Raw genomic sequence first — 13,931 nt, forward strand, 5'->3', positions numbered from 1 at the left:
CATCACAGCCCTTCCCACACCCATCCTTCCCATCTCACCCTACACAAATCAAGAAGCAAAATATTTTTCAAGTGCCACTCTCTTCTCATGTGCTTCATATTTTTTTATAGTAGTATAATATTTCATTGCATTTGTTTTTGTCTGGACCTGTGATCATACTGGTTTAAGGCAATGGTGTCAAACTCAAATAGAAACAGATTCCTGTGGGCCACATATTGACTTAGAAAACCACAAATTTACATTATCTATGTTGTATTATATTTTTATTTATTTTGTTAAACATTTCCCAATTACATTTTAATCTGGTAGTGGCCACCAGTTTGACACCCCTGCTGTAGGGAACACCACACCACCTCCTGAGGAGACTGCCTTTCCACTTACAGCTGGAAAGATGCCTGGGATATGGAGAGGTCAGTGCTAGGCCAGTGGCTGAGATTTTTAACTCTTTTTATTTATTTATTTTTTGTCTGAGAGACATTGAACTTGAACCCATTGTTTTGAGGGAGACCAGCTCTTTATTACTCTGTATCCCACTGCTTCTCCTTAGTGTACATAAATAATACTATACTTGATTCAGCCTTTCTCTAATTGTTTAAAGGTGGTTTCAAGTTTATTTGTTGTTTTGCTATTACAGTCAGAGCAGCTTTGAATATTGTTCTATAGACAAGTCTTCTTTTTTGTCATGTTCCTGGGATAGAATCCTAGGAATAGACTAGCTGGGACCAAAGGTATAATCACCTTTGTGACTTATGGTTGCTAAATTTTAGAAACAGTCTGAAGTATTATTGACAATTTATTATAACTACTATTTCTTAATTTTTCGCTTTTAAGACAAAATCATTCTTCCTTTCCTTTTCTAACCTTGTTTTTCTGCTTTTTAGATAGCTCTCAAATTTTGAATATACCAATATATTCCTTTTTTTGTTGTAAACTACTAAAATAAAAATTAAATAGGCTATAATAATACACATAATGTCTATATTATCATGTTACTACATGGATTCGGTAAAAAAAATACTGGGCTGGGAGTTAGAAACCTGACTATCTAGCCCTATCTTTGTCATTACCTGCTTTGTGATATTGGGAGAGTAACTTCCATTTTATGGGTCTATTTCTTAACATAGTATAAAATGAAGAGAGTCAGAGTAAGTGATCTACAAAGACTCTTTATATGATTTGATTCTGTGATTTATGTTTAGTACAAAATGCTATTGTTGAGAGTTAAGTTTTGTGCAACAAAATCTAGGCTATTTGTTTTTCTTCTTTTATTGTATAGCTCCTCAGACCATCCTTGAAAATTCAGGCAGTATGCCTGCTTCCTTCCAATCAGAAAAACCTGACAATGTACCATTCTATCCAGTGCCTCCTGGATCTGTTGGGCATGTCCCTGTATACGGGCCACCACTGTCTGTACCTGGGTTTTCAGATCAGTATGGTCCTGAGCATGGAGCTGTGTATCCAGGATCTAATGTATCGCCAGGTGGGCAACCTCTCCAGGTGACAGATCAACTACCTGAAGACTCTAGGATCCAGGACACAGGTTGGTTGGCTCAAGTAACTTGTGTTTAACCGAAGGGTTTGGTTTTCTGTTAAATGAAATCACATGATGGAGACCTATCAGATTGTTTAAAATTACTTGAGCTTGAACACTAGATTTCTTAGTACTTCTTAAGTATTTGCAATTTCATCAGTATGGATATTTCCTCCAATGATTCCAAGCTTTAATAGCCAAACCTTCCATAACTCCGTAGAGAGACCATCTTGATAAATTGCTGCAGTCAAAAAACATCACTTGCTGGCCAAATATTTGCAAGGAGGATTAAAATCTTTCTAAACTTAGTCAGGTTAGTGCTTAGTGATAGTCATTCTTGAGTTTGGGAAGTCTTTCTAGCTTGTTGCAGAAATTATTCACTTTTATGCTTCTCAGGTTTTGCCTTCAAGAATCCAGGTTCAACTCTAGGCCATGAAAAGGCATCAGAATAGCACTCTTAAAAAGAATTTAAACCATGATGCTGAATATAACTAATAGTGTACATTCCTATGAAAGAAACTTTAGGATGTTATCCTTAGATTGAACTGAGGAATTTCTACTTGAAACTCAATTTTAAGGGATTATCATTTTTGTCCTGAGGTCACAATAAAAATTGTCATGGATTAGAAAACTAAATCTTCTGTAGTTTTTGTGTCTGACTTGTTTTTGTTTACATTTTATAAAATCAATATATAAACGTGGTTTAGAGAGTTGAAATTGTTAAGTAAAACTTCAGTATTTTTTTTAAGTAAGCCCATCAAGAGGCTAAGTATGTTCCTGAACTTGCATGCTATATCATTGTTATTTATATTTGTTTTCATTAAATGTTCAACAATACTAAAACTCCAATAATTCTCTTTTTAATCAATAGGAAGAGTGCCACAAGAATCATCCATTAAGAACTCTCTTTCAGAACAAAGAGAAGAGGATTTTGGTGGGAAATTTGCCAATTTGGTACTCAACTTGTATTTATTTTATATAGTCACCTTTATACCAATGATATATACTATTGCTGCTTCTTCAGCTATAGTTGGAAAGAGAAACAGCTGGAGCAGAGAAAGGAATTTTGGCATCAAATCAGCTTTTTTTTTTAATTAACTTTTAAATGCTTACATAAGGAAGCAATTCTACAGTTTCATTTTTAAAAATTAATTCCCTATAAAATGTTTAAAGTAATGGTGGAAAGATAAGTTGAAAAAAAGAGAAGAGGACTAGATCTTTTAATATTGAGATGAGAGGACAGTTACATCAACTAAGTAAAAATACTTAGATATATAAAATTGCTTATATATTGTTATAATTGCATATTTCCATGCATTCATATTTATCATTATTATATAGTTTTTAGTATTTTATATTCCTGAATCCCTAATCCCCATGCTCCTACCATCCTAGAGGTTTTATTCTGCTGGATCTCTGATATTTTCACTGCATTTCAGCTTTTTTATATTAAATATCTTCAGTGTCTCACAACAAACTAGCCAAGTAGAGCAGCCAGCTAACTTTCTTTTTATTTGTATCCCTTACATTCTGCCTTAGTAGCAATTCTTAAGACAGAAGAGTGGTAAGGACTAGGCAATTGGTGAGAAATTACTTGCCTAGGGTCACACAGCTAGGAAATGTCAGAGGTCAGATTTGAACCCAAGTTCTTTTTCTAGGTCTGGTACTCTATCTACTGGGACCCTGAGCCAGAATTTCTTATGAGCTCTCAATGCCTTCTTTAAAAATGCCTTGCTCCCTATTTAAGCTATTAATAAGTGTTTTGCACATTTAGGAACCTTTTTTGGGTCTGATAGCTAGACTTTGAAGACTAATGACCTGAATTTTGAAAAAAAGCAAAAAAACTTTTGGTTACCCAAGATAAGGAATGTTCTTATAAATACCTTCCCCAGGGCTTATAATTTGTTGTTGTTTTCATTTTTTTAAGTACAGTAAACTATATTCTAGTTAGTTTTCATTGATCAGTTTATTTGAAGCCCCCCCTCCCCTTTTTTTTAACCAGACCTGTGATTTCATAGGGGTTGGAGTTCCTAGTAAGGGACTTGTTCTAAAGCAGTAAAAACTAGCATAATCGGAGCAACCTAGAAATTCTGGCTGCTCTTCTTGTTTGTTATGAAACACTAGAGAGAGCTGCCTAGGGTACTTAGAGGGAGGGGGTCAGCGATTTGCTGAGGGTTGTATAGTTGTATATGTCAAAGGTCGGACTTGAACCCTGATCTTCCTGACCCTAAGGCCAACTCTTTATCCATGATGTCTCTCTAATTCTACTTTTTACAACATTTAATCATTTGTCCCTAGAAAAATTAAAAGTGGGTACTTGGTCTAACCTAATAGAAACTTTTATTTAAAATTGTTTAAAATCGGTGTGTAATTCACAAGTGTAATATTTTCATTTTCTGCAAGATTGGAGAGCAAATGTGCTTCTTATTCCAAGCTGCTTCTCATTGTGCATCAGAATTTACTTAAATGTTTATCCAAAAATTTTAGTATTTGCAAAGAGTCTTTATTTAGTTGCTTACTAATAAGCATGTGCTCACTTTATCTAACCAGGCATCAGGACGAAGATCCAGAACTACCTCCCAGTCTTCAGCACACATGGTATGGTACATCTGTGCTACTTTTACTAGCTCTCCATTTTTGTTTATAGCTGATTTTTTTTTTCAGTTTGAATCATTTCATTATTTTGCCATCTGAATAACATTTTTTTAGGGTTTGTGTGAAAGTGATTTCTAATCTCTCTGAAGTCAGTATGTAAGGGTAGCACTGACCTAAACCCTGCATTTCCCGTGTTTTGGAATAGGAGTATTCCAGAAAATGTCCAAATACTGAATCCTATAAAGGACGAGAGCGTTCTAATTCTGCTGGGCAGCAGCCTTCTCCTTCTCCAACTTTTGCTTCTGAAGTAAAGAGACCAACCAAAGAAGTCAAAAAAGAGTCCAAGGAACCTAAAAAGGTAAAAGCATATGATAAAGATCTTTGAGAATGATTTTTAGTAAAAGCAGATCAGCTCTTGTGTATAAAGTCTTATAAGATACATGAAGATAAATAGGAAATTTGAGAGAATATTTTATAATGTAGAATGTGGATCCTGGCATTGGGGTACATGCTTTTAAAACCTTGCCACTGTGGAAGCTAAGGTTGGTAGATCACTGGAGCTTAGGGGTTTTCTGCTGTAGTAGGTTAAGGCAATCAGGTATCTGCGGTAATTCTAGCTGTGAGAGTGATAAGATCCTGAGACAAGCTGCCCAAAGTCAGAAACCAGACAGGTCAAAAGTTCATGTGACAGTCAGCATCAGTAGGAGAATCAGGTTCATTAGTGGCTGCTGCATGTCTAGTCTGGAGGTAGAGACCCAGTCTCGACCTACTCCCCCAACAAGACTAAGACATATTTTTGGCCTTGCTTTTGGCTCTCTTTTCTTTTACTCCCTAACTTACAAAATGGGGTTATTCTTAGGGATGATATAATACAATACCTTCATTAGCTTGTTGGTATTTTTAAGAAGAAAAGTTTCCACATGTTTGTTTTTCTTTTTCTTTTTTTTCTTTTTAAACATGTAGAGTGGCGAGTCTTGGTTTTCTCGCTGGATACATGGGAAAAAAAAGACAGAAGCTCATCTGCCAGATGACACAAACAAATCAGTAAGTGTTTTTAAATATAACCAAGTAATTTGTTCATCTCTTTTTTAGTCTATAAATATATTTAAAACCATGCAAATGTAGACATTTTCATAGAAACTAAAAATATATTAGCAGTTGATAGTGAGTATATGGATAAAATGGAGGCAGCTAAGTGGCTCCTGGATAGAGCACTGAGCCTAGAGTCAGGAAGATCTGAGTTCAGATTGGGTCTTAGACACTTAAATAGTAGTTATTTGGCCCTTGGGCATATCATTTAACCTCTTTACCTTAATCCAAGATAAAAAGAAATGGCAAACTAATCTAGTATCTTTGCCAAGAAAATCCCTATGGACAGTATTGTCATGATATTGATTATGGGGGTCATAAAGAGTCAGACATGACTGAAAAACAATAAGTAGCATATGCATAAAATAGTTATTAAATGATATGAAACTGTCTAAGAGCGGTTCTACTGTATTTCAACCTAATATAGAACTTTTGACAAATTTTGAATCAGCTAGATAAATTACAAGAATTAAATGTCATAAACTAATCTCTTTATGTTATTTTATTTGATTTTAAATCTTTACAGATTGTATGGGATGGAAAGAAACAGCGCTGGGTGAATTTAGATGAGCCAGAAGAAGAGGTAAGTAAACTAACCATCTATTACAACTGAGAAAGAAAAGCCTTTCTTCTCCCCCCCTTTTAAATTTTTATTGGTATCTTTTTGTATCACCTTCATTTCCCATTAATACTTCATCCCTCTTATAGAGAGCCTTTCCTTATGGTAACGGATAGAAAAGAAAGAGGGGGGGGGGAAGTTTAAAACTGACATTATGTGCATTGTTCCATATCCTTAGTCATCCCATTTTGCAGACAGGGAGGGAAGTGTTTTCTCATATCTGTCTCTTCATCTTTATACTTTAATGAAATTCTGTTTTGTTTTTTGACTGCTGTTCTTTCCATTTACAGTGCTTTGTTCATTGTGTATATTCATCTACCAGTTTCATTTCACTTTGCATCAATTCAAAGTCTCATATTTTTCTGTATTTACCATATTGATTATTTCTTGTAGTGAAGTAACTAGTATTCCATTGCTATCCATAAATAGTATTCCCTACTAGATTAACATGAACTTTATTTTTCAGTTCTTTCAACTACAAAAAAAGTGCTTCTTTAACAATTTTAACGTATTTTTGAGAAGTTTCTTTTTATCATTGACTTTGGTTGTGTGTTTCTAAGCCATTCATAAATTTTCATTATATAATATTGTTGTTACTGTGTACAGTGTTCTCCTGGCTCTGATCACTTCACTTTGCATTGGTTCATGTAAGTCTTTCCAGGTTTTTCTTAAACCATCCTTCATATCATTTCTTATAGCACAGTTTTATTCCATTATAATTTTATACCACAACTTGTTGCCATTTCCCAGTTGATGGACATCCCCTCAATTTCCAATTCTTTGCCACCAGAAAAAGAGCAACTATAAATCTTGAAGAAACAAGTTTTTTTCCCTTTTTATAATCTCTACATTGTACTACAGACCTGGTGGTGGTATTGCTGGATCAAAGGGTATAAAGTTTTAAAGCCCTTTGGGCATAGTTTCATGTCACTCTCCAGAATGGTTGGATCAGTTTACAGCTCCACCAACAATGCATTACTGTCCTAATTTTCCCACATCAATCCTTTTCTGTCATATTAGCTAGTCCTATAGATGTGAGTTGTTTTAATTTGTATTTCTCTAATCAAGAGAGATTTAGAGCATTTTAGTCACTTTCTTGTCATAATTCCTAATTGCTTTCCAGAATGATTATACCACTTCAGAGCTCCACCAGCAGTGCATTAATGTACCTATCTTTTGACAACTTCTCAATATTTACCATTTCTTTGACTATTTCCATTTTTTATCTGCCTCACAGTTTTAATTTGCAGATGGGCTTTAGCCTTATTAGGATGAATCTTATTTGTTACTATTTATGTTGTGTTATAAATTGTTCTTGTGTATAGGTTAAATAAATGTTAGAATAAAGATAATTAAGATCACTAAGGATATGAAATATGTTTTAATAAGACCTTTATGATTGGAAGTTATTAATGACAATGATATAGAATGGATGTTAGTTTGATCTTTAGGTCGTGTTTTTTCGTATTAGTTTAGATCAATTAGTATGGTAGCAATTCATTGACCTGCAAAAAAATTTATTAGGAGATAAGTTTGATGTATAATATGAGTGAAATACCCTAATTATATTTGAGAAGTTAGTAGTGTGGTTTATTGAGTTTATTAGTAAAGGAGTTGAGTTCTATTCCAATTAGAAGGCCTAGAAGGGTAATAATAAAGGCTGATAATTTGGTTATGATGGGTATGGTTATGGTAATTGATGATATTGGTGGGATGTTGTTTAAGAGAAATCCTGTGAAAATACTTCCTATAGCCAATCGTGTGATAGGATTAATAAGTATTGTTTTCATTAATAGGGATATAGATGTGAAGATGGATTACCTAGAAGGGCATAATAGATAATGCTTGGGCTATAGATAGCAGTAAAGAGAAGTAGCAATAAGTGTTATTGTCAGAGCTCATGTATTTGTTGTTGTATGATGTATCATGTTGTATGATATGTCTATGGCTTCAATAAGTGAGTCTTTTGAGTAGAAACCTGCCAGAAATGACATACCTTTTAAAGCTAGGCTATCTGTTATTAAAGTAGATGATATAATGGGTAGTGTATTAAATAGACCTCCTATTTTTTGAATATTTTGTTCATTGTTTAGGCTGTGAATAATTGAATCGGAATGTAGAAGTAACAAGGCTTTGAAAAAAGCATGTGTACAGATGTGGAAGAAGGCTAGGTGAGGGTGGCTAAGACCTACTATTATTAAACCTAGTTGACTAGAGGTTGAGAATGCTACAATTTTTTTGATATCATTTTGTGTGATTGTGCAGATTGCTGTGAATAATGTTGTGATTGCTCCTAAACATAGAGTGATTGTTAAGATTATCTGATTGTTTTCTATTATAGGGTGAAAGTGGATTAGAAGGAAAATTCCTGCTACAACTATAGGTGCTAAAATGAAGTAGGGCTGATACTTGGTTCTTCTATTGCTGAAGGAAGTCATGGGTAAAGACCGAATAGGGTGGATTTTCCAGTTGCAGCAATAATTAGGCCTAGGAGTACAATTGAGTTTATATTAGTAGAGAAAATGTGTTGGAGATCTCATGAGTTGTTATTTAATATTAATCAGGCTATTGTAATTGTAAATCCAATATCGCTGATGGAGAGCTGAAGTATTAGCATCTATGTGGCCATATCTTCATCCAGTTAATATAAATTATATTAATCTTTAATAATTTAAACCAAACATTTGTTTATTAATAATTTTTGGGAGAACTATTCATATCCATTGACTATTCATGGGAGAATGGCTTTTGGTCTACTATATTGGTATTCTCTGTATACTCTTGGCAAAGATATATGATGAAATTATTTTTTTTCCTAGAGGACTTCTTCCCTTATCTTGTTATGATTTTGTTAGTGGAATGTAATGAGTATTATTATCTTTTTTATTTTTTGCCTTCCTCCATTATACTTTTTTTAGTTATTCCCCCACTAGCCATGAAACATAATTCATCTGGTTTCTTTTCCAGTATTTTTTTATGGTATAATCTTTAATATTCGGGTCCCTTACCTATTGTGAATTTATAATTTATTATGGTTATATGGTGTAAAAAAGTTTTAAAAAATCTGTTTCTTTTAAATTCTTCCTATTGGGAAAAGACTTTTAAGAACCAGAAAAGGGATTATTTCCCAGCTATATTTGGAAATTTTATCTTTCACTCTTGAAATTCATTAAACGAAATGTTCAATTTTTATCAGATTATGTTTTATTTTGTTCCTTAAGTTAGCTGTTGAATCTTTTTTTCCCTTGCAGAACAAGCCACCACCTCCACCTCCAACATCATTTCCTAAGCTTCCTCAGGTTGCTGCTCCTTCTGGTCCTGGTGGCCCCCCTAATGCCTCTGTTAATATGTTTTCCAGAAAAGCAGGTAATAATATCAAATTGGAATGACTGTAGAAAACATGTTTTATTCATCATACAAATACTTTTAGGATCTGAGAAGTATAAAATATGATTGATAAGTTAGTTTTTTGCTTCGTTTTCAAAGCATTTACAGACTTAAAGGTGTGGGCATGTATACATGCAAACCCAATTCTTTTAGTACATGTAGGGTCTTAGAATCCTAGAATATAGAGCTAGCAGAGACCTAAGAGATTATGTTGTCCAACTCCTTCATGTACAGATTAGAAACCTGAGACCTAGAGTGAGAAGAAAGGAATTTTCCTATTTTCAGAGGTAATAAGAAAGGCAACCAGGTCTGGGACTCAGCTCCTTTCACTTCATGTTGTTTATAGATTGATAAATACTATACTTTCCTGTGTAGCTGTGGAGAAATTCAAATTTAAATTTTTTAAAGAAGAAATTAAAAACTTAAGTTTCAAGGATATATAATTTTATTGATTTGAATATTGCACTGAAACAAGTTCCAAGACCTCTCTTAGTAGATGATTTTTCCTCAGTTTTTATAATAGAAAAAAATCTATTACCTTACAGTAGCCTACTCATTAGCTTCTTGGGAGCTTACTTAGCTCAGCAGATACCTTATATCAAAGTTTCTTATCTTGGAAGAATATGCCAGAGTTTGCACTATATTGGCCTAGACTTCTTAAATCAGGATCACCTCCATGACACAATGAGGCATCAGAATAGGACTTTAGGAGAGAAAATAATGTAGACAGAAAGTGGTGAAATAATCTTTTTTTTTTTCTTAAAACCCTTACCTTCCATCTTGGAGTCAATACTGTGTATTGGCTCCAAGGCAGAAGAGTGGTAAGGGTAGGCAATGGGGGTCAAGTGACTTGCCCAGGGTCACACAGCTGGGAAGTGTCTGAGGCCAGATTTGAACCTAGGACCTCCCGTCTCTAGGGCTAGCTCTCAATTCACTGAGCTACTCAGCTGCCCCCTGAAATAATCTTTTTATCCATTCTCTACCTCCTACCCCACCAAAAGAAGAAAGATAGGCAAGAATATACATAGTATTTAAAGTTAGCTACACACATATTCTGGCTCTAATCCTAAATTCACAATGTTTAAGATACTGCATACAGTTTTTAAATTCTTGTCATTTCTTCCCTAACAAAATAAAAACAACTTTTGGTATTTAAAAAAATAAGGGGATATGACTGAGGAGAGATAGGGGATATGACTGAGGAGAGACTCTAAATGAACACTCTAGTGCAAATACCAACACCATGGAAATGGGTTCGAATCAAGAACACTTGTGATATCCAGTGGAATCGCTATGGAAGAGGTGGGGGGGGGGGGGGGAGGAAAAGAAAATGATCTTTGTCTCCAATGAATAATGTTTGGAAATGACCAAATAAAATAATGTTTAAAAAATAAATAAATAAAATAAAATGTAAAAGGACCTTCGAAGTCATCTAGTCCAAAAAAAAAAAAAGCTGATTATGTTGGTATTAATTAGGATTCCTTTTTCCACAGCAGGAACAAGAGCTCGTTATGTTGATGTTTTAAATCCAAGTGGAACAAAACAAAGTGGACCTGTTCCTGCACCCTCTGATTTATTTGCCCCACTAGCACCACTTCCTATTCCTTCAAACTTGTTTGTACCCAATTCAGGTATGCTAGACAAAAATGAACTTCTGCTCTATGAAAGCCTTGCCATTAATCTTATTAATAACAAACCTTATTTCTAAATGCTGATTTCTTTGTTGCTTCAAGAATAAGTGACGAGTTTGATCGCTAAGTATAGACCTTCTGGTGCTTCTCTTGTAAAGACCTTTGTTAAAGATTTTAAAATTGAAAAGCCAGCATTCTATCTGTACCTTTGATAGTTTGTAATCACTTTCAGGATGACCCTACCATTAGAAGGACCTTGAAGGAATTTTTTTTTTTAGTGATTATAACTTAGTACCCCTAAGAGATTTTGGTTTTAATAATGCCAAAATGGTGTTCTCATTCTCTCTGTCTCTTTTTCTCTCTCACCTTCTCTCTCCCTCTCTCTTTTTTAAACTAATGCAGAGGAGCAGCCTTTGGAAAACAGTGGTCTAGAGGAGCAGTTACCAGATGCATACCAACCTGATTTAGAGCCTACTACTGAACCACAGGTAAACAAAGAGGTAGAAAAGCCTAAAGAATGGGCTAATTCTCTCTCCTTCATTCCCTCTTCCCACTTGTCCTCTACCCCCCCCCAAAAAAAACCCCTAAAATATTTAATATTTATAATTAACTTTAGGAAATGAATGTTCGCTGTGCTCTTAAAAAAATTCATTTATGCTTAAACTTATTTTTTCCCATTTAACACCAACTTGAGAATAGAAAGGTTGGAAATTTTGTGCATTATGTATTGTAATTTAGTGATTTTATTTTTTACTAAGTTATAATAGTCAAGGAAATCCTTTAAAATAATATTCTAAAATGAGTAATTTTCTTTTAATAGTACCAGTGGAATAAAGATAATTTTGACCTTAGGATATAGGTTACAAGTTTCTCTTTTGTAGCCTATCAGAAAAAAAATATTTTCTGTGAGTAAGACAATATTCATTCTACAATCCATTGCTGTTCTGCCTGATACCAAGGATTTGAACATCATTTGACCTGAACAGCTGTGATCTTTTTTTTTGTTCTTTCTGGTTAGTTGTTAAATTCTGCCACATTGCCACCTGGTTCTGAACTTGCAGCTTCAAATATGGATGGTCACCAATCAGGAGAGGTAGGATTTTTTCTCCCCTCAGATGAAACTATAATGATTTCTTGGTCATTTGTATTGGTTTGAACTTTTGAATAAGATGTTAAGCTTTGCCTTTAATATATTTGATTTACAAAGTATAAATTAAAGACTAATAGACAAAGACTTAAATGAATTTTGTCAAGTGTGTTAATTTTTCTTCCAACACTACTTAGTTCTATTTTAAATGACTCTTTAAATGTTCCAAAATCAATAGTTTTAAGGTTTAGATTTTACTTGTTATTTTCTCCTTTCTCTTCATAGCATTTAATAATTATTTTTATTTCTCAAGTAGATGCTACAATAAAGGGGGAAAGTTGGCTTAAATTAAATGGATTCCCTTCCTCCCCCAACTAATTATTATCAATTCTAATTTATTTCTTACTAAATAAAACTACTTTTTAAAAAATGAATTTTAAACTAACTGGCTTTTTAAAATTCAAAATCTGGTTGACTCTAATGGCAAAATAAAACCTTTTGAAAATAAAATTTATGGCTTGGGGCAGTGACATGCATGATGATTTTTTTATTTGTGTGTGTTTTGTGTGTGTTCTTGCTATTTTGTAGCTTTCGCGCTGTAGTTCAATGAGTTCATTATCACGTGAAGTAAGCCAGCATTTTAATCAGGTACATGTGGCTGGCAGTTTTCAGATAACATGGAAGCTTTCTTTTTGGTTTCATTCCATTTTCCCCCTTTCTGGGGGGAAGGTTTGGTGGGTAGGGGTCTAGATGTGTTCACTTTCTAACATTTGTCACCCTATATATATATATGTAACATAAATTAACTAAGGATGAAGTGTTCCTTGCTGAATTTGGTCGTAAGGGTTATAATTTTTAAACCATATTACTTAACACTAAAGATAAAATTTAGTTGAAAGTAGTCATTGTTTAGAAAAATGATGTTTGGATTCATTTTCTTAGTATCTAAACTGAAATATTTGACATCACCAGTGTGAAATGTGACTTGGAAGGCCCAAAACAAGGTGCTGAACTTGGGAAAGTAAGTTAGATTCTCTTACTGAGGATGTGTTTGTAGCAAAAGAGGGGAGTAACAATAATTACCCTCTGACCATCCCTTTTTAGGAAGTAAAGGAATGCTTCATCTTTATATCTATCATGGACTTAAGTTTTATTTATGTTGGAGCTACTAGAAAAGTTGATCATGGCTTTTTATGTTTATATTAAAGTAGAGAATGTTGTTATTGGATCCTTTTAAATTCTTATATAAATAATGTAAGCTCTTCTAACTGCTACAGAGTGCTAATTAATAACACTGCATTGATGCTGGGCTCTCCTAATTTGTGCATGCTTTGATTTTCAAAGCTCTTTTGGTTATGCATGCCGCATTATGTTTTTACCATTTTTTTGTGGGCCATCAAATAACCCCAGAGTTGCAAGAACTGCCTAAAGTCTGTTCTCTTTCCTTGTGAGTTTTGAATAATTTCTCTATAGAAATAACAAATACTTTATGAAATGGTACCTGTATCCTACAAATGAGCAAATGGGTAAAGTAAATTTTATTCTTTAATATGATGCTAATGAAGTGGATTATTCATGTTTTTCAGCCTCCCAGTCTGCCACCATCAGGAGGACCTCCAGTGGGAACTGTACCATTTTATAACCCATCTCAATTTGCACAAGTAGGTGACATATTTTCCATCTTTACTATTATTTATGATATATGTATATGTTTAATAATTCTTTCCCTCTGTTACTTTGCCCATTCCACTTTTCCTCACCCCCATATTCCAAAAAACATTCTTGGAGCAACATATCAATTTTTCTTATTTTTTGGCATAATTCTGCTCTCCCTACCAGATCTAAAGGCATCTAGTGGTATAAATAAATAGAGACCAGACCTGGAGTTAGCTACTCTGCATTCAAATGTAGCTTCAAACATGTGATCCTGTTACTTAGCAAATCTGTATGTATTGGTTTTCTCAATGAGAATAATAATAGTACCTACCTCCC

General features: G+C 34.0%; 1 protein-coding gene across 7 annotated transcripts in view; it reads left to right on the forward strand.

Annotated features, from left to right (window-relative positions):
* Positions 1–13,931, forward strand: part of SEC16A (SEC16 homolog A, endoplasmic reticulum export factor) — a 51,466-nt gene that overhangs the window by 33,970 nt on the left and 3,565 nt on the right. For 2 of the 7 annotated variants that reach the window (XM_007475305.3, XM_007475309.3), the window contains 12 exons: positions 1,277–1,540; positions 2,403–2,485; positions 4,082–4,129; positions 4,332–4,484; positions 5,090–5,170; positions 5,742–5,798; positions 9,086–9,200; positions 10,715–10,852; positions 11,255–11,340; positions 11,871–11,945; positions 12,528–12,587; positions 13,526–13,600. In XM_007475305.3, the coding sequence (XP_007475367.1) occupies positions 1,277–1,540; positions 2,403–2,485; positions 4,082–4,129; positions 4,332–4,484; positions 5,090–5,170; positions 5,742–5,798; positions 9,086–9,200; positions 10,715–10,852; positions 11,255–11,340; positions 11,871–11,945; positions 12,528–12,587; positions 13,526–13,600 (1,235 nt within the window). The remainder of the gene's footprint in view (positions 1–1,276; positions 1,541–2,402; positions 2,486–4,081; positions 4,130–4,331; positions 4,485–5,089; positions 5,171–5,741; positions 5,799–9,085; positions 9,201–10,714; positions 10,853–11,254; positions 11,341–11,870; positions 11,946–12,527; positions 12,588–13,525; positions 13,601–13,931) is intronic. The other 5 variants (XM_007475306.3, XM_056812687.1, XM_007475307.3 and 2 more) reach the window with 4 other exon arrangements.

The sequence above is a fragment of the Monodelphis domestica genome, chromosome 1 (assembly GCF_027887165.1).
Source record: "Monodelphis domestica isolate mMonDom1 chromosome 1, mMonDom1.pri, whole genome shotgun sequence".
In the NCBI taxonomy this organism is placed as follows: Eukaryota; Metazoa; Chordata; class Mammalia; order Didelphimorphia; family Didelphidae; genus Monodelphis; species Monodelphis domestica.